The 25170-nt window shown below is 37.7% G+C and overlaps 1 protein-coding gene across 1 annotated transcript in view; it reads right to left on the reverse strand.

Annotated features, from left to right (window-relative positions):
* LOC106622327 (uncharacterized) overlaps positions 1-25170 on the reverse strand; it is a 101688-nt gene that overhangs the window by 59409 nt on the left and 17109 nt on the right. Inside the window, 1 exon segment of the mRNA XM_070110260.1 lies at positions 351-1164. Within this exon segment, the coding sequence (XP_069966361.1) occupies positions 351-603 (253 nt within the window). The 5' untranslated portion in view covers positions 604-1164.

A 25170-nucleotide genomic window follows, 5' to 3' on the forward strand; every position in this document is an offset into this window, starting at 1 on the left:
TCTTAATCTTTCTCAATCTCCTCATCTAATCTTACCCAAAACCTCATCCACAGTTTTTTCTTTTGGCCCCTCCATTATTTTCACCTAACCTAAAAATATTTCTATGCATATCTATATCATCATATATCTATATCATTCCCACTAATTAATTTATATATCCGTCTCTGGTTTTTTTTCTCTATACCTCTCCCTTTTTCTCTTCCAAATTCTCCAAAGTTTAAAAAATATCTCTCTTTAAGCCACCTTCTGTCAAATTTGCGCTCTTTTCATTTTCGCATTCTTTCTACTTTATAAATTTTCTCACTCTCATGTCCTTCAACGCTTCTAACTTGTTCATATTTCTAACTCACCTGTCGCCGATATGCAATGTGACTTGGGTGCCTTCTGGCAGCCGCATAAGCCGCCAGTGCCACGTTGCTTCTCTCCCGAACCACCGCTGCCACCGCTTGAGCCACCGCCACCACTACCACTTTTACTGCTTGGGAAACACATGCCGCTGCCAATGCTGCTACTGCTGCTCGAACTAATCGCCGATTGCGAGGCGTGTATGAGCGTCGGACCACCAATGAATGCGGTCAACGGCAATGGTGGCATCTTCTGCATAATAACGCCCACGTATGGGCGTGTTGCCTTAGGCGACAACGATGGCCAGCACTGCAATTAGCGTAGTGCCGATGCGTGTTCACTTGGTGACTTTGCTACGATTGTACACTCTCACACTCTCGCAGTGTTCACTTGCTTACGCTCTCAGTGATCTCTAGAACTGCAGAAACAGCTGTTTGCGTTATGCTGATCAGCTGTTTTCACGAAAAACGAAATTTATGTCTGCTTAAATGCAAAACTACCGTTAAGTTTAGCTTTTGTGTGAGTTTATTCCTTTTTTATTCGGTGCTCTCGCAGAAATTCGTTTGTTTTACAGTTTTTAGTCTAATTTTTTTGCCCGACAACTTTTCCAACTCATTTTTGTTGGCAATTAAGTTTCGTATTTTTTAGCGCAAATTTTTTTGCCGCAACACTTAAAATAATAACGCCACAGTATGGCTTGTTGCTAGTAGCTTTTATGAACACTTATATGCATAGAGCTTGCTTTGTTGTTGCACCTCTTAAAGAGTGTCTGTTCGCAAAACGCCAGCTGTTGCAATTGTTGTTCTCCGTCGCCGGAAGCTGTAATAAAAGTAAAAGTAATGAGAGATAGAGTTAAATAACTTTTTATACATACATACATATGTATATATATACTTATACATATATATAAATACAGGAAGGAGAAACAAAGTCTGCTGAGGCGGGAGAGCTGGTGTATGACGTTGCTATTTAATTTCGTTTAATTTAAAAGCATTTTGTTATATTGACATTAAGCTTTCTATGAAAAATAAAGCATGTAGTTGGGTTGGTAATAAAATTTAAGTTTATTGCAAAAAATGCAGCGACCAAATTAATTAGATGAGCTGCGCCGTGGTCAAAAGCGAAATGAGGAAATTAGATAAAACAAGATTTAACTTATTTGCGTTGAGCAGAAATTAAATTGAGTGAAATTATAATGCTAACTGGTGGCTACGTTTATGCGTCGAAAGCGGGAAGCAACGACAAGTGAGAGAAGCAAAATTTGTATGGGAGATTTATTAAATTTTTAATCGGTTTCCACTAATTTTCGTATTATTCGAGCACGTGTTGAACACACAGCATGCAGACCACACAACGACCACTGTGTCGCTCGCTGCTACACGTCTAATATGCTTTAAGGTGTTGTATGCAATTGAAATTCAGAAAAATATTTTTTTTGCGAGCTTCTTTGAAGTGGCATTTAATTTAGTAAATAAACAAACAATAATATTGTATATAAAAAAAAACAAAATTAAATTTAAAAAAAATTAAAAATTAAAAAAAAAAATTTAAAAAAACCTAATTAATAAATAAAAATAATATGCATTTACAGAATTTAAAGCACTTCAAAAATCGGCGAATCATCTTTAAAAATTTTGAATGCCTAAAATATTCTCAAACACAAAAACTGTGAACTGGGATTTCTCCAGTTCCGGAATCGGATTGCTGCAAGTTTACCATTTAGAGCTTGAGCTCAAATATTGTTAAAGCCAGGTCTAAATCACACCCCCTGTCGGCAGCGAAATAGCATATTCTTACATGAGGATTCTGCTCTAGACATCTAGTATGATAAGTTAGTTAGAAGTGTTTGGAAAGAGAAACCGAAGCTAATTTTAACTTTTATTTTCAAAAAAGTAGTTTCGTAGTAAATTGGATCTAACGCAAGCGGAACGACATCCAAATAGATACACATGATGCCTCAGGTAGGTAGGTAGGTAGGTAGGTAGGTAGGTAGGTAGAGTGGCTGTCTTTCGACACACCTAGGCCTTTAGGAGACCCATCGTGATACCACTGGGATCAAGGTCCCCACACTCTTTTGGCTCTTCTCTCAACCACTCCGTACTTCTGATGAACTTTATCAGTAAGACAGGTTTTAACCGTGCAACCTCCGCGACGTCGTCAAGAAACCCTCGACCGTTGGCTGCGATGCTCTTCCCATATAGAGCTGTGCAATCGCATAGAAGATGTTTAATGGTCTCCTCCTCCCTCCACCTCCTGACAGCATCTACAATAGTCGTTAAATGCTGTTTTAACTTCAAAAAAACTAATCTGATATATCAAACTAACACTGTCGACTGTTTCTCTCCACTAATAACAGCATTTTTACGCAAAACACGCACATGCACGCATGCAAGTATAAAACAATTATGCATAAATCAGCAAATGTCAGTCAGCAAACAATCAGCAGAGAAAACGAGCAGCCGAAAGCCGCCAACGTCAGAGTCACCATGGAATGAAGCGTCGACGAAGCGAAGCAATTACCGAATCGAAAGCAACGACAACACAGCAAACAAGCAACAAAACAAAAAAAAAACAGAAGCAACAACAAAAACATGCAGCAACAACTGTTATAAAGCTAAAATGCAACTCAAAAGGCGAATGCCAATGCATGCGTTTTCAACTCATTTTAGCAGTGCCAACCCCCTTGGCCCCACTACGGACGTTAGTTTTGTCGTTGTTATTGTTGTTGCAAAAGCAAACATCCGCTCGAGCGTACTAACAATGTGGCAAACATGTTGGCTTGTTGCTGTCGCAGCAATTGTTGTCGTAGTGGGTGCCGCAAGGCTGCCGTTTTTGGCTGTTGGCAAATGCACACTCACACCACATCTCACACCCACCCACACTCGTACAGCAAACGCACAGCCACTTATGCATGTGCTGTTAAATTGCAAAAATTGTATTTACGCTTGGCTTTATTGAAACAAATATAACGGTACTGTGTATTGTCAAACATCGACAGCGCTCGTAGAGCAGACTCGTTAAAGTTAACGGTTGTCGTTGCAATGGCACATGCCGAATGGCTTTGTGTGGCAAATTTTGAAAGCAACAATCAGTGGGGAGTTCGTAGTAGAGCTTTCTTCATTACTTAGGTTTTAGTGGTAGTGACCTTTAGCTTATATATTTTTCTTCGGTTGAGAAAACCAAACCAAACCGTTACTAATTTTTTTTTTTAAAGCTTACAGCTAAAGTATCAGAAAGGTAGTTTGGCTTAACTACCAAAGCTTAATATGGAACCATTTCCTTGGCCCGTTTTTCTGACTGAACTGTAGGTTCGAGCGTTAGGATCGGACTATTTCTTTACAACGGAGTCAGGCTACATTCGATGAACTGAAACGTTTTATGTAAAATCAAACTGTCAAAACCCCTTAAATCATCATCTTTCACTTTATGCTGCTCTCACTCTCATTCCACCTCTCGAACTATATTCGCTTGAAGACACTCAGACTACTTTACGAAGCCTGACTTGGAAGGAATATAGTCTATTAAATATTCTCAGCAAATCGAAAAAGTCCATCCAACCAGAGCTTTATTTCTTTAAATGATTTAGCCTCAATGAGACAACACTTGACAAAAACTCAATAGAAAAATGTATACCAACTGCTAAGGAATCCGGTTACGGAGAACGCTTTCAAAGTTAGGCATTAGAAGCTCACGCTGGACATTTTATATGCCGGAATAAGCAAGCACTCTTGAAATACTGTCTTGATATGGTGAAGTTCGTGAATCCAAGGGCATCGGGTTAAAACCGGTAGGCTTACAGAAAAGGTGCGTACGTAACTGAAAGCAGGTTCAGTCATCTCTGTGTTCAAAACCATAGTTCCGCACTATTTTTTGTTTTACATATTAATTATTAACTTTAACTTTCCACTAGCACTTTTCTTAATGCAAATTTGAAAATTCCATGCGCTTTCCAAGAATTTGTAAAATTTGTAATATTTTGTATTTCCAAGTACCACGGACAGCTCTGATTTGCCGTTATTCGCAACGTGCTGGCATGCCAAACCATAAATGTTGAGCTCATGTGTGGCCAAATTGTATATTTAATAGGTTTACTGTGTTTGCGCTGCGAATTCCGATGCAAGCAACATGCTGTGTACACGCGCACACACATACGCTTGAGCATACGCATACACTTGCAGCTAAATCCGGGCTAACAATTTCGGTCGAGTTAACAATTAAATTCATTGCTGCAATATTCGACTATTCGCATTTCAAATGCACAAGTCCAACGGTATTTGTGGGTATGCGTATGTGTGTTGGTGTACAGCTGTTGCTATGTTTTTCTGCGCCGCCTGCCGCTGGGTGGCGCACTACCAAATACGGATATTGAAATGCGGTCATTACTACGCCCACAATGGGCCACAGCAGCAGGGAACGTGAAGTTGGAGCGCGGGAGACAAGTTTGGTGTACTACAGGTGCGCTTAGCGCTGGCCGCCGCAGAGCCGTAAGCAGATAGATAATAGAAAAGCACACAACCATCGCGCACACGCACACGCACACTCTGGCGTAGATATGTGCAACTATGCGCTGGTATTTGCGTGAGCCACTCCGGGTCAGGTTGACCTGATTGCAGCGCGCCGCCAAGGGCTTAGCGCGCGCTTGTTGAGCGGACGCTTTGTGGCTGGCGTGTATGTGAGTGTGTGTGTGCGGTCCTTGGCTGGAACGCATACACACACACAAACAAAAAATATAAACTAATATTTAGTGGTGCGCCGCCGTTGTTGTTGTTGTGCATTTGACGCGTGTCTGCGCATTTTCTACGGCTTCACGTAACGCCAGGCACAGACATTAATTTCACGGTTTTCTCTACCTGCGCTGCTCGCTTATTTCACTTTTGCGCCATTCATTTCAATTTTGTGTGATTTCCACACCCCTCGACGCGTCGCTGTCAGCCCGGCTGCCTCAGTCAGCCTGTGAGTCTAAGTATTTGCACTCTTGTTTGCGGCACACGTGCGCACTTTCTTGGTATTATTTCAAATTGGTCTGTATCGCATATAAAAAGCAGCAACAATAGCACCAGTAAATTGAAACAACAAAAACCACGCAAAACAAGGCGCACGAAAATCAACAAGCAGACATTGTAAAAAACGAGCATAAAAGATATCAGCAGCAGAAGCCACACAAAACAATTCCAGGGAGTAAAAGTGGCAGGCAAAGAGGCACACAGAGTCGCATTTCACAGCAATTTGAAAATATCACGTATATGACAGGTTGTCCTTCGAAAATATTTATAGCATGCTGTAGGTCGCCCGTGAGAGTCCACGCGAAAACATGCTAAATTTTAATGAGCTCAATGCGAACGAGTTATATTTCAATGTGACAAGCCGAGTATGCCCAAAGACGCTGTAGGCTGCAGCACATTTAAAGCGGCGCTTTAGTGTGAGTGTGAGAGTGAAAAATCAGGTCCTGTTTCGATTATTCAGTGCACAGCATTTGGGTAGACGCAAAGTTTAATTTAAAAAAAAATTCAAACTTACAAAGCATTGAAAATACCGTAACCGAACTCTTTCTGCAAGATCAATGAAAACTGCAGTAGTAACATAGATGAATACTTCTTTTCGAATACGGAGAAGCAATGTATTCAAAAAATGTGGCAGCGGTATGAAGAACCACTAAAGTTAATCCAATCTTCAGCTCTACTTATGTTAACCCTTGAACCAGAGTAACCTATAAAAACAGTTGAGTTGGCAACCTTAATTTTTTCTTCTCTTCCTGTAACAATTAGCTCTTCCGGTCTCTCTCTCTCTCTCTCTCTGGACGACTCTTTTTAGCACATTTCTTATTTTATACTTTCTTGCTCTCTTCATAACTCCAGCCGCTCTATATTTTTTCTTTCTTTGACATCTTTGCTCTCACTCTCTTTTGCGCTTCCTAATCCGAGTAGAAGATTATCTAAGATTTCGGCAGATGACTGCAACAAGTTCAGCGAATAGTTCTAGAAGGTTCAGCGTAAAGCTGCACTGAAGATTATCTAGGCAACTAAAGGGGTTGTCACCCTAAAATATATTATCTTACAAAGATCTCCAAACAACTGTCTTGTACTCTTCTTACATTTTGGAGTATCCTTTTAGGATTTTTGAGCGGCTTCGCCTCCTCAACTTATCTAACAGGAGCCCTCTGTGTTGTACTCTTCTAACATTTTGGACTATCCTTTTAGCGTTTTACGGTGGCTTCGCCTACTCAACTTATCTAAAGAGACCTCTCTGTGTTTTTTGTTTAGAATCACAGCGCTATTAGAGCCAATAACGAGCACACAAAACACACTCGAACACTTTTCTTCAGTTTATACGAGCACTCACTCCAAATTGCGTGAAATGTCACCGGCATGCTCGCATTTAGAAAATAGTAAGTACGCACTACGTAAACGGAAACAAAAACAAGCACATATATTGCGTAGTAGTGTGTAAGGCAAACAATTTAAAAACTCAATGGGCCAACAAACACTCGAACAAACCGTACGCATTCAAACACCGACGCATTCACTAACAAATCCAAAGGTTAATAAATGAGTGTGTCACCTGCGGATCAGCGCTTAAATTGTGTGTGTGTGTGTGTGTGTGTGTATGTGCTGTATTGTCCACTTTGTATGGATTTTTAATGAGATTTTGTAAAGCAAGGATTTGTACGCATACTTTTAGCAGCAACAATGTAAATACTGTGTGCTCGACTCCGCAGCCGAGGCTGATACAGGCTACAGGTGAGCACGTGCCCGGCGACAAAAGGTGGCCTTCGCCACTGCGCTAGCATGAGGTCAGTTAATATTGAAAATTGGCTACTAGCACTTACTTGTATAAGCCAATCATTCAGCGAGCTGTTGTTCAAAGCCCGGGTGTGGGTGTGTGTGTGTTAGTTGCTCTGTGCCTTTAGGCTTAGGCAATTCTCTATTGTAGGCATATTTTTATTTATTTTTATTATTATTTTCGCACTCTTCACGTATTACCACTATACCGTTATGGTGTTTATGTTGTGCTCAACACAGCTAAAGTACCTGTTGGCAATAATAGAAGTCATTGAGGTGTGAAAATGCTGAAATTTTGTAATTGAATGTAGAAAAAGAATTAAGCAATAGCAACATTTGCGGCTGTAAATGCTGTACTGTTATATTTTTTTTTTTGGAGCTCAAGGCTAAATTTTATAGTGTTAGCCCACTGAGCCGATTTATATGATGAAAAAGTGGGCTTTCATTGGAAAATTATATATTTATGCGTGTGTTTTAAGCAAAAAATGCTTAAGTAGCTTATAAAATATGAAATTTGGAAGTGCAAACAAATATAATATTTTAAATATTCACTTTTAGCAAATAATTTGTAGAAAATATTAGATGAAAGTATAGCAGAACGAAAGCAATGATTTCGATAATATTTGAACTGGCATTGCCATATGTCGGGATCACTAATTGTTCTAGCTTTTATTGCGATATCTTTGTTGATGGCTGAACTGTCTACCGTTAATACAAATGCTCCGATTTATACGAAAAAATGGCGTTTAGTGAAAAGTGGGCATGGCCGTGCTCTACTTACGCCCATTTTTAGACACACAACGATGTAATAAGCAATCACTACAGCCTTAAGAGTGTACAATGCCGAACAGACGTATGGACAAAGTGTTACGACGCTCGGAAACCAAATCGTTTCAGCATACCGAGCAGTTTGTTATACATAACGTATATCTATTTCGATTAATTTAAGCTGTTACAAACAACCGTTAGGCGAGCAAAACTGTCACAGTCTTGCAAAATGTTGCGAAAGTACAGCATAAAAATATATTTTGATTTCAATATTTTCTGCTAAATATCTTAATTCAATTGCAAATCGATACGTATGCCCAATTGAAAATATTTCCAGTATTTAACAAAGAAAACAGCTGCCAAGAGCTCAACAGTTTTTTTGGCTTTCAAATATTTGTAGAAAAAATTAAGATTTCAACCTCAACAACTCCCTTCAATACGGCTTTTATCGCACTATCAAACATGCCCCACCCGAAATTGAGTGCTTTCATGTCAGCACACTGTCAATAGGCGGCCGAAAATAACAAGAACGCTTAAGGAAGCAAAAGTTACAAAAATGGCAAAAAGCCGACAAATGCGGAACACAAATAACGGCAGAGGGCATGGCGGTTGCATGCCACACACGAGCAGTGCCCATCAAGAGCGCTGATAAATCACTGCCTGAACTACATTAAACAGAAAGTGTGTTAAAAAAAATGGAAAGGCATATTTCAGCTGGCTTTCAGCATAACAAATACACACATAGAGGCACACATACACATACATATGTACACATGTATTTGTTTACAAAATTTTCCACGCTTATTTGTAAACTCTGTTTGCGTGCCGTTATTTTTTTGCCATTAATATTTTTTTATTTTGATTTTTATTTTTTTTAGTTCGGCAACGCTATTCAACAACGGGCACTGACACAACATGGAAATTAAGTGTGCATGAATTTCATTATGATAAAGTCAGGCGATGTCGAGTGCCGGCAGAACAAAGCGAAGCGCGCGCGACGGTAGAATGCAGAGGAAGGGGAGAAACACAGAGAAAAAGGTGATATTGGTGTTGAAAGTACAACAAAAAGCGCTAACGTAAGCCTACAGTATTGATAAAAATGCCGACGCGTTGCGGCAACTTTGGCGCCAGTGAACTCTTGTAAAACAAAAAATATGTATGTAAAATAAAATTGAAATAAAATAAAAATAAAAATAAAATAAAAATTTGTAAAAATTGTGTTAAAATAGCGCGAAAGCGTTGCAAGCGCCACCGCTGCAGAAGAAAGCAAAAGAATAAAATAAACAAAATTAAAAAATATTCCAAAAAAAAAATATTTAAAAAATTCGCAATAAAAAATGCACATGAAAAGTGCAAAGTGAAATACAAATAAATTTTATTCGACTGGCAAATGGCAAAAAATCGCCAATACAGCGCCGCGATAAAATCAAAGCCAGCGAGTGCTGCGTATAAATAACGTAATTGTATCGTAGTTGCTACAACAAAGCGTAAGAGCAAGTAAAAAGTTCGATATGAAAAGGTTTTCGCTACAATCCACAAACAATTCCAATCAAACGGCCGAGCGCAACGCACAACAAAATCCATCACTTGCCAACTTCAGCAAATAAAATAAGTTGGAAACGAGCTGGCGCGCACACAAAGAGCTTACAACAACAGCGTATGTGTGTGCGTGTGTGTCTGTGTGTAGTATGTCATATAGTACGCGGCGCCCCAAACTATGCTACAATTTAAATAAATTTTTACAAAAGCCAGCCACTATATGTAAGAGTGCGTGTGCGTGCGACAGCTTAAATTTGCAGGGTCTCTTTTCCAATTTCGCTTGCTTTTTGGCTTCTGCCATTCACTCTCTGCACTCGGCGAACTAAGCTCGTTTGATTAGGATAAAATGTGAAAAATGTGAATCCGCATTTTCAATTTTTAAACGCATTTGCAGCGTACGCACATGTTAAACGCATGTCGATATGTGTGACTGTGTGTGTGTATATATGTATATACAAGCATTCAATTGCCAATTGCTGTCCTTCGCCGTTGCTATTTTCAAACACTTATTACTTTGCAAAGCCACTGCGTCAGCGATAATTTTTCCTTGGCCACATTTTGGTACTGTTGCTCGTATGTATATGCACGAGTATGGGTTCGCCCATTAGTTTATATGTAAAGTGTACGTTTGACTGAAAGTCTTAAGGCAGACACTGTAGGCAAGTGCGGGCAAAATGTATACAATTTTCAACAATCGTAGAGGAGCATAGCAAAACATAGCATAGCATATCATAACATAGCATGGCATAGCACAACACAGCACCACAGAACATAGCATAGCAAAACATAGCACAACATAGCAAAATATAACATAGCATAGCAAAACATAGCACAACATAGCATAGCAAAATATAGCATAGCAAATCATAACATAGCAAAAAACAACATAGCATAGCAAAATATAGCCATTACGTAGTATAACATGTTTAAGGTACTATCTTGCCTCTCTTTCTACCATTATTACTCAATTCATTCAGAGCTCTCGCTATTAAAGTTTTTTTTTTAAGCATGAGCTTGCAGGCGTAAGTATTCTTAGTACCTGCTAGTAGAATTTTATCAGAATACTCCACTTCATACCTTTTTCATATTTTTACGAGGACACTACGAAGAATACCATTGGGTGCATTTTATCTGTACTTGTGATTATTTATACTCTCATGATGCGAGTGAATTAGTAGCAGTCAGAAGCTCTGAATGTATGCGCAGATAAATAAATATATTTGCCCAGTAAATTAGACTACCTGAAGAGAGAAGCGCTGCCAGCAGAACCACAACTGTTACACTCAGCTTTACATGGCTGTATGGCACGCCATGCACAGTTATATCTGACTGTACGGCTGGCTGTGACTGCATTCTTTACTCCTTTTTTTCCTATTAGCTGCGCCTATATGAGCACCTATGTGGTGGACTTTGTATGGGCGCGCCAAATACGTGTCGGGCACACACGTGAGCTTACGGTTGGTCACTAGTTGGCTGGTTTGCTGTTGATATTGCGGTTTAATGGCTGGCTGACTGACTGCCTGGCTGGCTGATACTCATGACCGACCGCAGTTAAGCCTAACACATTTGCTACGTGATAAACTTAAAGTGAGGCCGCAACACGTTTGCCGCAACAGAACAGTTGGCGCGCGGCATGCAGGATCCGGGTTGCGTATTCAACGCTATCGCGAACTGAGATTTGTGTGGCATGAGGCATACCTTTCGGTGTGGCTACAGTCGGTTTGCGGTTAATACTTCTCATATGGACTAAGGGCGCCCTGGCACTCGCACGAATACAAACACACACCGCTGCCTTTGCTGCTGCTCTGCCGGCTGATTACGTCCATATGCAACGCATTTACAACCACTTAAGCAAACGTATTTCGTCCCCTAAAAGCACACTTTTCCCCAAATCATCTCACGGCGTTTGTTTTTGCTGCTTTGCGCATTTATTTGTGTTTAGCCACTTCTTTACTGTGCGCATTTTATTTAGCCGTGTGCTTATTTTTCGTTATTTCTTAGCAGCATTGTGCCTAGCTGGCTGCCATATAATTTGTTATCTAAATTCAGCTTGTTGTATATGCAAACACGGGCTTGTCGAAATTGTTGGAAATGTTTATCTGATTAGATTTGCATTGGGGCCAGCGGCAAGTTGTGCAGTGGGTAAACTCGAGCTGAGCGTACGTGCGGCCATAATACATATCATCACAGCAACCATCAGGTTTGCTCATGTGTGCACACCACACTCACACACACACACATCGCAGGTTAGGCCAGCAAATAAATACATTTCGCTCAGCTCGTTTTCAATTGTTTGCAACCCGTGTCTGCTGCCAAGACATTAGTTTTCTGTTAGATTTGCCGCTCTCCGCTTAGCTTGCTGCTTGCGAAGACAAAAGCGCTGGCTGGCACCATTTGCGCCACTGTCACGTCCAGCACTTGTGCACACAATTCCAGCCACCATTTGAATAGATTTGATATTTTCGCACTATTTATTTCCACACGCAATTTTCATAGTATGCCATGGCGTATGCGCAACATTTCAAAGAAACTTTTGCACTGGCAATTCATTCGTTTTCTGTTATGGAACATTATATAGGAAGACATATGCATACCAAACTACTTTACTATTGAGCATTTTTTGCACTGACAGCAAAGAAATGTGGTATAACAGCTTTCAATTACCAAACAGAAATAGAAAATATTTTAAGAAAACATTCGTTAAACTAAAAATAGAATAACCAATACTGAAAAGTAACTTGGCAAAATTCAAAATGTACTTTTAGGCGCATTATGCACATATAAATTCTTTTACCTCGTCACAATTTATGAACATGATCCATTAGGCAATATATACTTCAGTGAGCACATTTTTTGTTATGAAATGATAAAAAACGTGGTATTCGATGAAAGCTTTAAAAAAAGCTTAAAGATTATAATTAAAGTTAAACTTAAAAAAAAAGCTTAAAACTAATAATTTAAGCTAAACTTAAACACATAAAACTTGCGAATTTATACACAATTGGTTCATGAAATAATAAATGATTATCTTAACAATTCAACACTTAAGCAGCAAAAGCTTAATATTTAACATTATTAAGTTTGCTACTTACAATAACATTTAAAGAAGATTTCAAGATCACTACAAAGGCTTAGTGAAACTACTGTGGAAAAAAACGTATTAGATCTCCAGAAAAGCTTAAAGCAACTTGGAAACTTTTTATAATGCTGTAGCGCACTATACGCTAAATTTATAGTGATCTACAAGCTAAGAACACTAAGGAATGGCTTCACAGCTATTAAAAAATTTGCTAGCTACCTTAAAAAATTTCTGTTATAAAAGCTTCATGAAGAGCTTAAAGCTTCTACAAAACAAACAAAAAAGGCAACAAAAATAAATTGAAATATAAGCTTAAAGTTTGTAAGCAAGACAAAATTGTATCGAAAGCTTTGTATTAATTTTGCTAAACATAATAAAAGAAAAGAAAAGTTATTAGATCACGACAAAAACTTGATTAAGTCATTTTCGAAAATCAAAAAACATATTAAAGCTTCATAAAAGCTTAAAGTAACTTGCCAAATGTTTTTACGGCTTGCAGTTTACTATTGAATTGGCTGCTGATAACTCTAAGAGTTGTCAATTAAAACATTAAAGCAAGCTTAAAGCTGGCTTAGACATATTTTTTATAAAATCTTTATAAAGAGCTTAAAGCTTTAACGAAAATAGTTGACAACGAACGCTCATGTACTCATGTCTCAACAAAATTTCACCGGAAATCTTTTGAAGGGAAAACCCGTTATCCTTAAACTATGAAAGCGCTCAATATACTTGTTGAAGATACGCGTATGAAATTAATTTGAGAATTTTACACTGAACAGGCTATATTAGGTTTGCCAAGATCGAACCCGCCGATATCGGACCACTACAGCATATAGCATAACAGCAAATTATGAAAGCGTCTAAAATGATTTGTGCTTTTTAAAACTATAAAATCGGTTAATGCCTCTGAATTTCGCCACTTTCATGTAAAGATATATTTATTTCCTTTTCTAACCTTATCAGTTGCGAACTGGAGCTGCTGCTTTTCAAACTTATGCATTCTAAATTATTTTTATATTATACCATTTTTATTGCTCGTTTTATTTCCAACTACAGCATATTTCTCTTCAATTTATTTTATTCAGCACAAGTTTCGCTCTAATAACGCATCAATTTCATTTCCCAGCAGCTCATACAAGTACACACACACACACAGGCACTTGCGTGCATATCGACGAGTATTTGCATAACTTTCTATGAAGACGAACATGCTGTTTGCTTAGCATTAGCAATTTCAGAAAATGCTTGACGTCTGTCTTCGCCCAGCGCTTCTAGATGCGTTTACGAGACCCTTTTTACTTTGGTTTTTTGCTTTATGCCACGCATTTTTCTTACTTCTTCTTAGCTTTCATTTATTTTCTAATTTTCTCATATATCAACAATGTGCGTGTGTGTGTGTATGTATGTGAAAGGCCTGTATATTTCGTCGAGCATTTGTACTTGTTGACACTGCTTTCACTCCTTCAGCACAAATGGCCAACAATTTGTTTGCTCGGTAGCAGAATATACCTTTATTGGATCCAGCAAAGTCATCACCCGGGGAAACTATCTGCAGCACTACTCCATTTCATTGTGCCACATCATTCGCTACAGGCGTTTTTTATCATTTATTGCGTACACTCATGTTGTCGGTATGTATTTAAGCTGTTTGGCAACTGATAAGCGCGTTGATGTCGAACGAGAAAGCAGAAGAAACGGAGAAGAATGGAAGGATATTGAAATTGCTTCGAATTCGCAGCGTTTTTGTGCAAGCAAAATTCATTTGATGCAGTTGATATGGATTTCGGCGCTCGCAAATAAAACTGCTCTAGATCACACACACGCACATAAGTGCACACACGCACCCATAGCAAATGACCCAATTTCCGCCAAAGCATATTTCCAGGCGCATACAAGCATGTCGAACTATCAAATCCTTTTAGTTGCACACACGCACACACACATGCATAAATTTGGGATTCGTTGGCAAAATGCGTGCATGCGTGCGTCTGAGCGTGTGTGATTGGATTGGATTGGATGGATGGATTATTTGTGAGTTTATTTGAATATTTTATTAGCAAAAAGTGAAAAATTTAGATAAACAAATTTTTAGTGCGCAAAAGATACTGGATTCAGCCAAATGGCGCGGAGTTCCAAATTTTATTTGATTTCATAGCAAAAACTTATCGAGCACGCTTGTCAGTTCACTTTTGCGTTGTTGAATTCTGCTCGTAATGAACGAAAGTAAAATAAAGCTTACAAAAATAACAATAACAATATTGATAACCTGTCGTGGGTTCTATGACTCAAAGTTGTGAAATGAGCATAGACAATTTAGCTGAGTTGTCTAGTTTGGTAAGAGTCCAAAGCAGCGCGATTGTCGTTGCGAATATTGTGTGCAAAAAGTTTTAATTTTAAAATATCGATAAAAATCTACTTAAATATATCGATATGAAAATTTTTGAATGCAAATAATTTACATTTATATATCGATTTGCAAATAGTGAAAAATTAAACGATATTACAAAATTAATCGATATTACCGATATTACAAAATTAAACGGTATTATCAATATTACAAAATTAAACGGTATTATCGAAATTATAAAATTAACCGATATTATAATCGATAACTTTGACAAATTAATATATTTTTGATTATATAACACTTTCGTATAAATTCATAAGCAATATGAATTAAACTCAAGTATTTGAAGAACTCATATCAGCCAACTGGAAGAATTAAAAATTATTAAATTCTGGCTTTCCATTTCTAAGCCAGAAAAAGTTATTTTAAAAATAGCGATAACAGTCTACTTAAAAATATCGATATTTGCAAAAATCGATATGAATATAATTAAATGCAACTAATTTACATTTCTATACAAATTTGAACATAATACAAAATGTATCGATATTATAAAATTAATCGATATTATCGATATCATAAACAATAAATTTTACATATTAATATATTTTTGTTAAATTAAACACAAGTATTTAAACTCATATCAGCAAACTGAAATAATTAAAAAATTTTCAATTCTGGCAAGAATTAAACTTAACCTCTTACAAGTCAATGGTTTAACGTCTTAATTCACGAAAAAAATATATCTTTTTAATTATTTCAGCACTTCAATGCCCTAAATTTAAATGCCTTTCTCAAAAGCGTCTGAATTTCAATTCTTTTGCAATAAAAAAATAAATTAATTTCACTATAAAAAAAAATATTCAGCTTTCCATTTCATTCTGCATACGCTTTGGTGTTTTCTGCCCTTCACAGCTATACAAATATATTACAATAGCAAAATATTATTTTACAACTACTATGAATAAATTAAAATTCCCCTAAAAAAATTAATTCCAAGAAAACGACAAAAAAAAAACAACAACAACATAAAATGGACTGCAAAATTTGAGCACCGCATGTGACCACTTTTGTTGTGCAATTCAATGGAAAAATAATATTTGCGAAAGAGATACATAACGCAGTGCGTAAAAACAATTTTCGCTTACGCCTAAAAACACACTTTATTTATAGGCTCTCACCTGCATTCGCGCATTTTACAGCGCGCGATTTTATTCTTCGCAATTAATTAATGCACGCCCACTTTACCCTAAGCCGATTACAGCATATTACAAGCGCACGAAATTAATAAATTCACAAATAATTGCGCCAACAGCGCGCAAAATAAAAACAACAGCAGCAACAACAACAAGCCAATAAACTACATGTGTTGCCAGACTTTGTTGCGCGTGTGAGTGTTTATGCACAGTGCAACAGCAGCTGGAGTGGAGGCGAGTGGCGGGGCGCGACGCGGATTTGAATAATGAAAACGCCGCAGCGTGCCACACCACGTAAGTTAATACCCACTTAGCGGCTCGCACAGCAGACTGGCTGCTAGTCAATTAGGTGTGTATGTTTGCTGATTAAATTAGAGGGCTCTGAAATATGAGGGGGAAATTAGCCAAAATGGAAAAGTGCGCAAATAAATTGCAAATTAGCCAGATATTGCGAAAACTTTGTGATGTGATTTTATTAAATATTTTCGGTGTCTTCAAGCTGTATTTTATACTTTATGCAGCATGCTTTTAGGCGTAAATTTTTAATTTACTTGTTCTATTGACCGTTATGCAATTATTAATAAATCTGACGCTAAATTCTCCTTCTAAATTCTCATTCTAAAATACATAGCGCTCATTTTTGCACATTAGCTTTGCACTTTTCTACAACTATTCCCCAGCTGCCTGTCACTTTCACTGTAATAGTAAAAAAAAATATCAACTACTTCACTTAAATCACTAGCATGCGCTGCTGCCATTCTTAGCAACAGCGACACTCACTTTTTCGCTCACCCGCTCTCTTCCTCTCTTTCGCACTCGACTATCTGCCGCTCATTATTAAATGTTAATCATACGTCGTGTTGTACCATTTCGGTGCTTTATATTCATTAATTAGACGGCATTAGCATGGCATTTTATACAATAACACGCACACCCACTTAAGCGCCACTACAAGCATATGTATGTGTGTATAAGCTAAATGTGCATATTAAGAGACACATACACATACAAATACATACATAAATACTTATGCTACACACTCGTACATTCGTATTTAGCCTAATTAAGGCATTTACACATAATCGCGCATACTTTGCATATTGGCGTGCAGGCAAAGTCAGTGAATAGCAGAAATTCAAGTGAATACATATTCTGAAAACCAAAAATTAAGAAATTTAAGCACCTCGCTGTGATGTCTTTCAAGTATGATTAGTTATTATATAAATACTTATTATAAGTGCTTATATAATAACGGTAAATTTGTTGCATCATTTGCTGTTTAGTCAACGGTGATGAAAGCAACTTATAAATGAGTGCGATAGCATGAAAATTTAAAAAACAAAAAAAGCATTAACTTTCGGTTGCATTGAAGCTATAATAGCCTTCACAAATACTAAAGGTTATTTAGAAGAACTTGATTCCGATCGTTCAGCTTGTATGACAGCTATATGCTTTAGTGAACCGATTTGAACGATTTCTTCAGAGATTCCATAATTGCCTTAGTTAATGATTCGTCCCAAACTTCGTGAAGATAATACGTCAAATGAAAAAGTTTCCATACAAGCGCTTGACTTAGATCGGTTAGTTTGTATGGCAGCTATATGCTATAGTGGTCCAAACAGAACAATTTCTTGGATTATTGTACCGCTGCCTTGAACAATAATTCATGTCAAATTTCGTAGAGATTTCTTGCCGAATAAGAAAGTTTCCCCGCTTGATTTTGAGCGATCAGTTTGTATTTTACGAAATTCAAGAAAACTCTCAAGATTATTAAATGTTTACATGCGTTTCGTCGTCTATTTTTAATAATTTTTTTTTCATATAAAAAATGAAATATTTTATTTAAACTTCTTATTATTCCGAAGATACATATTTGTTAAAGATTGTGTGAATTTTCAAAGAAAATATTTAAAACTCGGCCTTTAGTAGATCATTTCTGGCAATCCTTCCGAAAACAGTTGCCTCAGCGTTGACAGCAGAACTTCTTACCGGATCATTAAAAAAAAAAAAGAAAAAAATATGTGTTTGAAATAAAACCATTAACAAGGTATTTGATGGAGAAAAAAAAACAAATAAAGTGAAACTTGTATTTTTGGCAGACGTTTAAAAAAACACGCAAATTTTGATGAAAATTGCTCGACGTTTTTTGTTTTAAATCATGGCAATTGAAAGAAGATAGTTGTAATTGAAATCAAGACCTTGTAAAGGATGCAAGACAATAACATTTTTTTTTAGGTTTTTGAAGCCGTGAAACCCATGTAACCCCTTAGCACGTCTTCTATGGACCTCTGACTAATTTTGTGGGTCTCTGGGTAATTTGATAGCACGCTGTGGAAACCAACGTATTAATAATGAGTTTAACAACAGTTAGAATGAAATTGCTCGCCTGGTGATCAGATTTTACAAAAGCTACAAAATCCAGATCCTCACAAGCTTATGCAGATCTATTTACAGAGTTGATGGTTCATCGCGAAGCTGTCTAAAAACCTGTGCTCTTTACAAGCTCTTTACCAATTTCCACATTTTTTCAGCGCAAAGTTACTTCCCCTCGACCGCGAAGCTTTCACAGCCACGAAGCTATTGGATGACGTACTTCAATCAAGTATATAAACATTAATCAAAATGAAAACAAATAAGCACTTTCAGTTCATTTATGCGCTTGCTTTGTGTGTGTTGGTTGCTACACAACCCATTTCAACGTCTTATCTTTTGTTTACATTCATTATTTATCCATTGTGTTGGGTATGCATTGCAGAACTTTGCTAATTAATAACGCTACAGCAGCCTAATGAGTGCCGAAATGTTCGGAATCGACAAAACGGTGTAAATATTTATTGAAAATATGGTGAAAAACAAGCATCAGCCACCGCACCACCAACATCCGCTCCTAGAAACACGCTGCCCATCAAGCGGCAATTCGCCCGAAAATGTTGTGCGAAATATGCCAATAACTTGGTTTGGCGGCGCATGAAAGCTGAGTACCGCAACACTTTCCACAGCGCACGTTAACTGAAAACGAAATCTGGCGTCATTACATAGCAACAACACAGTGTGCCACCAATCTCGGCGCTCGCTGTCTTGCGTCAATTCAATTTGTGCGAGCAGCATTGCCACTGTCGTAATCAGGACAATTGAATCGCGTCGAGTTCATATGGCGGATAAGTACAAGTAAAGCTGGCGGGACGCGCCAGCTGCGCTGCTGCTACTCCCATAGCAAGCGCGCTCTACGCTTCTTCTGCGCTCCGCTTTGCGCTCGCTTACTTTGACGTTAATTTGCGTATTACGTTTTCACCACTTGACGCTGCAGATGCCGCAGCTGGAAAAAATTCAGCATTTTTCTGCTTCACTGCGGCTTATCAATTTCCATAAAGAGTGAAAAGCCTGTAAAAGTGTGTGTGGGTGCGGGTGTGTTGCAATACAAATGATCTGCGAGACGCAGTGAATGGGAAAAAATATTAATGAAAAGTTTGAACTTGGCGCTTAATTAATGTCAAGGCGCTTAGCTGTCAGCTGGCGGACAGGTGACTTGAGCAGCAGACTGCTTGGCAGCTGCTTTCTATAGTCATGCGTCGACTTCTTGGCGTTATCGCTGGAAGAAATATGATTTTGGCCTTACTGCCTTGGTGGCGGAAGCCCAACAGACGGTGGTTACATTTTGAGAAGGAAAACGCGCATCAACTCTGCACATTAGATGTCATAATTATGCGGTTATTTGTCGTCGCTGTTGCAAGAAGAGAAAGAAACGCGTGAATAAGTATAGCAAGCGGTAAAAGCAGGTGAAAGGCAGAAACACAGAACGACAAAAAAAACTCGCAAAATCTAGCGGTGCAACCTGAAGAGTCGAAAGACTAGCGAATATCTACTAGCAGCATCCCCAACGATAAAAAGGTGCTTTATATCAGAAGCACGCTTAATTAAAATCATTAATCAGTTGTGAAGTACAGCAGCATTTGAATGAAATTTGATCAAAATCGCTTTTTCTAAGAGCTCAAGTGAACTGCTTTGAATCCGTACAATTAAGCGTACATCTACAGCTCCGAATCCCACCGCTGACAATAGCAAGTGCAGAATTTGAGTTCCTACCGCCTTTAGATCTGCGCTTCTGCCATTTAGCAGACTTAAGTGCCAACAAGCAACCGAAATATATGTTTTTTTGCTTAGTGCGCACTTCAAGATTAGTACGTTAAGCATACATTAATATAATATACTTTTTAGCATTAACATGGAAGATATTATCTTTCTCCAAAACATGTAATCAACGGTAAAATTTCCATTCGACTATCTGCTTAGCAGATATATAGTCGCAAGTGCTTATCTTACTGCTGCAAAGTGACTAATCTGTGCAAAAAGAGATTCTATAATAGCTGTAACTGGCATTATGTGTGTGCGAAAGCGCTCACTCCTTGCTCAGTCATTTGATACGCCGTTTCTCTTCCCCATATTATACGCTCAATTGTCTATTTTCGACTTTAATCGCTTTTTAAACGACCAGCCAAATTTTATCTCACAGAAAATTCAAAAATTACTTCTCATTTATATGCCATTCAAGCACACACAACCAATAAATGTCAGCGTGAGGCATACTTTAAGGGGTTTGCGTATAAATGTATGTGTTATGTATGCACAAAGTGCCGTTAACTTGCTGTGTATGCAATATTTAATTATTGGAAACCATAAAAAGTAATCGCCCTATCGATAATTATTAGCTTCTACTGCTTTATACTTCAAGTTGTATACTTTCAGGCGCAGTCGAAACGTTGCTTTATTAGTGTAATGCTAAATTATTATTTCTTAGCGATTTCTATATTAAAAAGTTTGCTCGAATGCTAATTAAAAGCAACACTCGCCAGCGTACGATATTTTGGCAAACAATTTCATGCGTAAAAATATGCAACAACTATACGCAGTTGCACAGGGAGCGCGTGAAAATCGAGAGCTAGTGAAGACAGTAAAAGTGTAGAGCGTTGAAATATAAAAAACCAAAAGCAAAATAGCAGAAGTGCGAATGCAAAGCAAGCAGCGTGAAATAAGTGTGCAGCGAGCAAGATGCTTAACAGCCACAAAGCACAAAGGCAAAGACACGCAGCGGCCTGTGGCTGTGGCTGTGCCTGTATGAGCTTGAGATGCTTCAGCTTGGCTCAAAAGTGTATTGAAAAGAAATTTATTTAAGCTTAAGTGCAGCTGTTTGAGGTCAATGCGGTAATTGTGAGTAATTGAAAGCGATTGATTGCAAGTGTAAGCAACCCATACATACATACAAGTACATACATTTATACAAATATACATGGGTGCAGAAAATATTTTCAAAGGCCTTCAGCAAAGCATACTTATTACGCGTAACATTGTAATAGCGCGCGCGCACACACACAAACTCACACAAGCAAACATCTTGACACAGTCCCACATTTGCTGCATGCTTTCAGGCGCTTGCCAAGTCGAAATTTACAAGCTAGCAGGCAGGCCAAGCACTTAAGCCAGCAAGCCATGTGGGCGGTTTTAAAAATTTGCTTTTACTACGTGTAGCCTACTTTGTGGCGCACTGTCGATAAATTATTTCTAGCGATTTTTATTAACAGCAGACGATTCTTCTTATATTCATTTTATTATTGACATTGCGCAAATGCTCGTAAGCAATCAGATATACACATATGTGTGTGCGTAATAGCAAACGGCATGACTTGCTATACCTTGCCTTGTTCGTTACTTTGATTGCGACTACATTAAATCCTAAATACACAAGAAAAGCAAACAATTCTGGCACAACTTTTCGGCCTATAAACGCTAAAGTGTTTTTATTTTGCCAAAAAAATAAAAATAAAATGAATATTTACTTAATCAAAACATGTGCTTGGCACGCCTAAAAGTATAAACGCTCCACCATTACATGCAGTTACCGTTATACACCACACAGCTGACCGCAACATTTGCATTGAATTTGGGTTCTGTGCCAACAACGCCAGCAATCAGCAGCAAAGTAAAATGCATTTAATACAAATAATTGTCGTTAGCATTGCGCACACACATTCAGCGCCTATAAATATGCTACAATCATGCATGCAAATTAAACATTATGCATTTGGCATGCACACGAGTTCATTGCAAAATTTGCGAATTGCGAATTGCGCAAAATTTGCTGACTTCAATACACATACAAACACAAGCGAATGTGCCTGCTAAGCGCAACAGCCGTAAAGTATGCTTAATTTAATTTGAATATGTATGAACTGACTGGAGTGGCAATGCGATTTTTGTTTTCACTTTTTTCTATGGTGGCACTTCGAACTGAAATTGCGGTGTGCAGTGCGCAAATTAACGGTTCAATAAATTGACAAAACAAAAAATTAAATGTACGCCTAAATGCAGGCTACAAACCTGTTTGTAAACGTTTTGCTAGCGCATTAGTTTAGTTTCGTTTTCTAATTGCAACAGCGCTATTAATCATATTTAAATTTTTCGAAATTCGCTTCTGACCGCCCAAATGCACGCAACAAATATACGCTATATGCGAATGAAATTAAAAATTCTACGTGAACTGTATTCGATTGCAGCGTTTCTGCGGTGTTCATTCGAATTTGGCTGGTAATTTCGTTTGCTGTTGCGGTGTAATTGCACAACCGCCAAAAAGTATGCTACGCTTTGCGTTTGCGCTAATAATTAGTCATTTACGGAGGTGACCGGTAAATGTGGGAAGCGAAATCAGATGCTTGTTATTTTTAATTACATTTCAAATGCAGCGTAATATATGCATTTTAGCAGAAAGTTATCGATAAGCGCTAATTTGTTACGTTAATTAATTATCATCACAAGAGGCACTTATTTAGAAATTTCTTATACATAGCTTCAAAGTATATTTTAAATTAGGTGACGTTGTAAAAAAAATATGATATCAAAAAGCATAGACACCAACAATTTTCGATTAAAAATAACGAAACACCTGCCCGAAATTTCAAAACCACAAACATTTACAAACTTTTCATACCGAAAAAGACATTTTAAAGAAAACAATCACAACAATTTAAGACCATTTAATAGCAAAACTTAGAAGTAGTAAAAAAATTCCATAAATTAAAAATTCGATAAAAAAATCGATAGCTTTTGCCTCATACACCGATTTTTTTGTTTGTTTGGGCGTTTCTTTAAACATTTCAAGTTTTCCTAAGTTAAAACTTCTATGAAAAAATCGATAGTTTTTGCCAAATAAATCGATTTTTTTTTTAGTTGTCTGAAGGGTTTCTTTAAACACCTCACGTTTTCCTAAGTTAAAAATTCGATGAAAAAATCGATAGTTTTTGCCAAATCAACCAATTTTTTTTAGTTGTCTAAAGCGTTTCTTTAAGCATTTGAAAAGGTTTCCTAGGTTACAAGCTCGATAATTTTCGCTATATAAATCGATTTTCTGAAAAACTTGTTTGAAGCGTTTATTTAAGTATGACAACTTTATTAAAATTTTTTCGAATAATTTTACTATCAAAAGCATAATTTTAAAGTTGATATTAATCGACTAAGATTATGCAATTAATCTCATAATGCTCATTAAGAGTTAGCAGCAAATCGATTAGCAAGCATTTTTACTGTGAAAAATAAATTCTTATCGATTAATCGACAATTAAGGAATAATGAGCGCTATATTAGATACAGCCTTAATAAAAATATATAAATTAAAACTTTTTGAATTTGGCCAATGTAAAATGCGAATATTTACGCCTCTACGCCAAAGCGCCTGAAAGCGTGAAACACTTTCACTTATTTACTTGCCATTGCTGCAATTAACTTTTGTGCAAAATACTTTTCATTTGCATTTTTCTTTCCAACAAATAATTAGTTTTCAAGTACGGCGCCCGCACTACGCGCACAGCGCCTAAATGTATGCTACCTAAAGCGCCGAAAGCTAACCGGTTTTTTAATTTTATTAATTTGTCGCAACTGTCAAAGATTCGCCGGCTTTTTACAAAGTTGTCACCGCGCCTGAAACTAAACTTTCAATTAGTTTAATGCCAACGTCAACTCAGCGTTGAACGCCTAAAAGTATGCCACTTGTTATTACGTATTTACGCAAGCGACACTGACATTATAAATTCATTTATATTTAAGCGAAATAGCAGACTTTTTCTTTTGCAACAAAACTTTCGCACAGACAGACGCAACAACGCGGCGAAGCTGTTGCAAAGTGCAATGAATGAATGGCGAAGCCAGCGCTCAGCTGGTTAAAATAGTTATTGCAGTGCGAGGGCATGGACTTTAAGAAGTATTTGTTGCCAAAAGTTTTAAAGTAAAAGTAAGCTAATTAGGCAGGAAAGCCGCTTTGACACCCCACGCAATGCTTCTGAGCTGCGTGAAAAGGCTTCACACCGCACCACACGTTTGAATTGTTTGTGTGCTGCTTTTAGGCGCCAATCATGCTGGCCACCTAACAGAAGTTGAATTACGTACAGTTACTCAGCCACTCGCTGTGGAGGTGACATATGTCTTTGGCGCAATGAAAGGACCCTATAAATATCTAGTTGGACAAATGGAAGGCACTTTTTGTCGGAGTGTGAAAATGTTAGAACAAGCTGACTTTGCGTAGAGATTAACTGAGTACATCATTTTGCAATTAACTGTAAAGCATGCAGAGCCATCACATTAGCAAGGAGCACATTGGAAGTTAACAAAGAGAAATGGAACAGTAAGGACACAGTTGTAACAAGAGACAAAGCGATTAGACACACACACACACATGTTTCAGAAACCAGGTTTTGCTGTGCTCACAAAGTTATAATATCATTAAAAAGAGAGGCTATTCTAGGTTGCGTGCGAGAGATTGTTAGAAGCGCTAATTCAGCAATGGCATATCTTATGACTTGACAACAATTATGTTCACGTCAAATTAGGTTACGTTAGGTTAAGACGTGGGCTAGATCCAAAAGCAATGAATCTCACTTGGACAGAAATTTGTCCTTTGTGTTACTCCAAAACCTTTAAAAGGTAGATCACCAGATCCTCATCATTTGACGAATTATTTTGTGAGAGATTTCAATCTCAGTCTGGCAAAAGCTGGGCAATAGAGACGGAAGTGACAAAATGATTCCAACTCGTCTTCTTCCATACAACACCTATACTAGTCTGATATGGAAGAAG

The sequence above is a fragment of the Bactrocera oleae genome, chromosome 5 (genome assembly GCF_042242935.1).
Source record: "Bactrocera oleae isolate idBacOlea1 chromosome 5, idBacOlea1, whole genome shotgun sequence".
NCBI classification, from domain to species: Eukaryota; Metazoa; Arthropoda; class Insecta; order Diptera; family Tephritidae; genus Bactrocera; species Bactrocera oleae.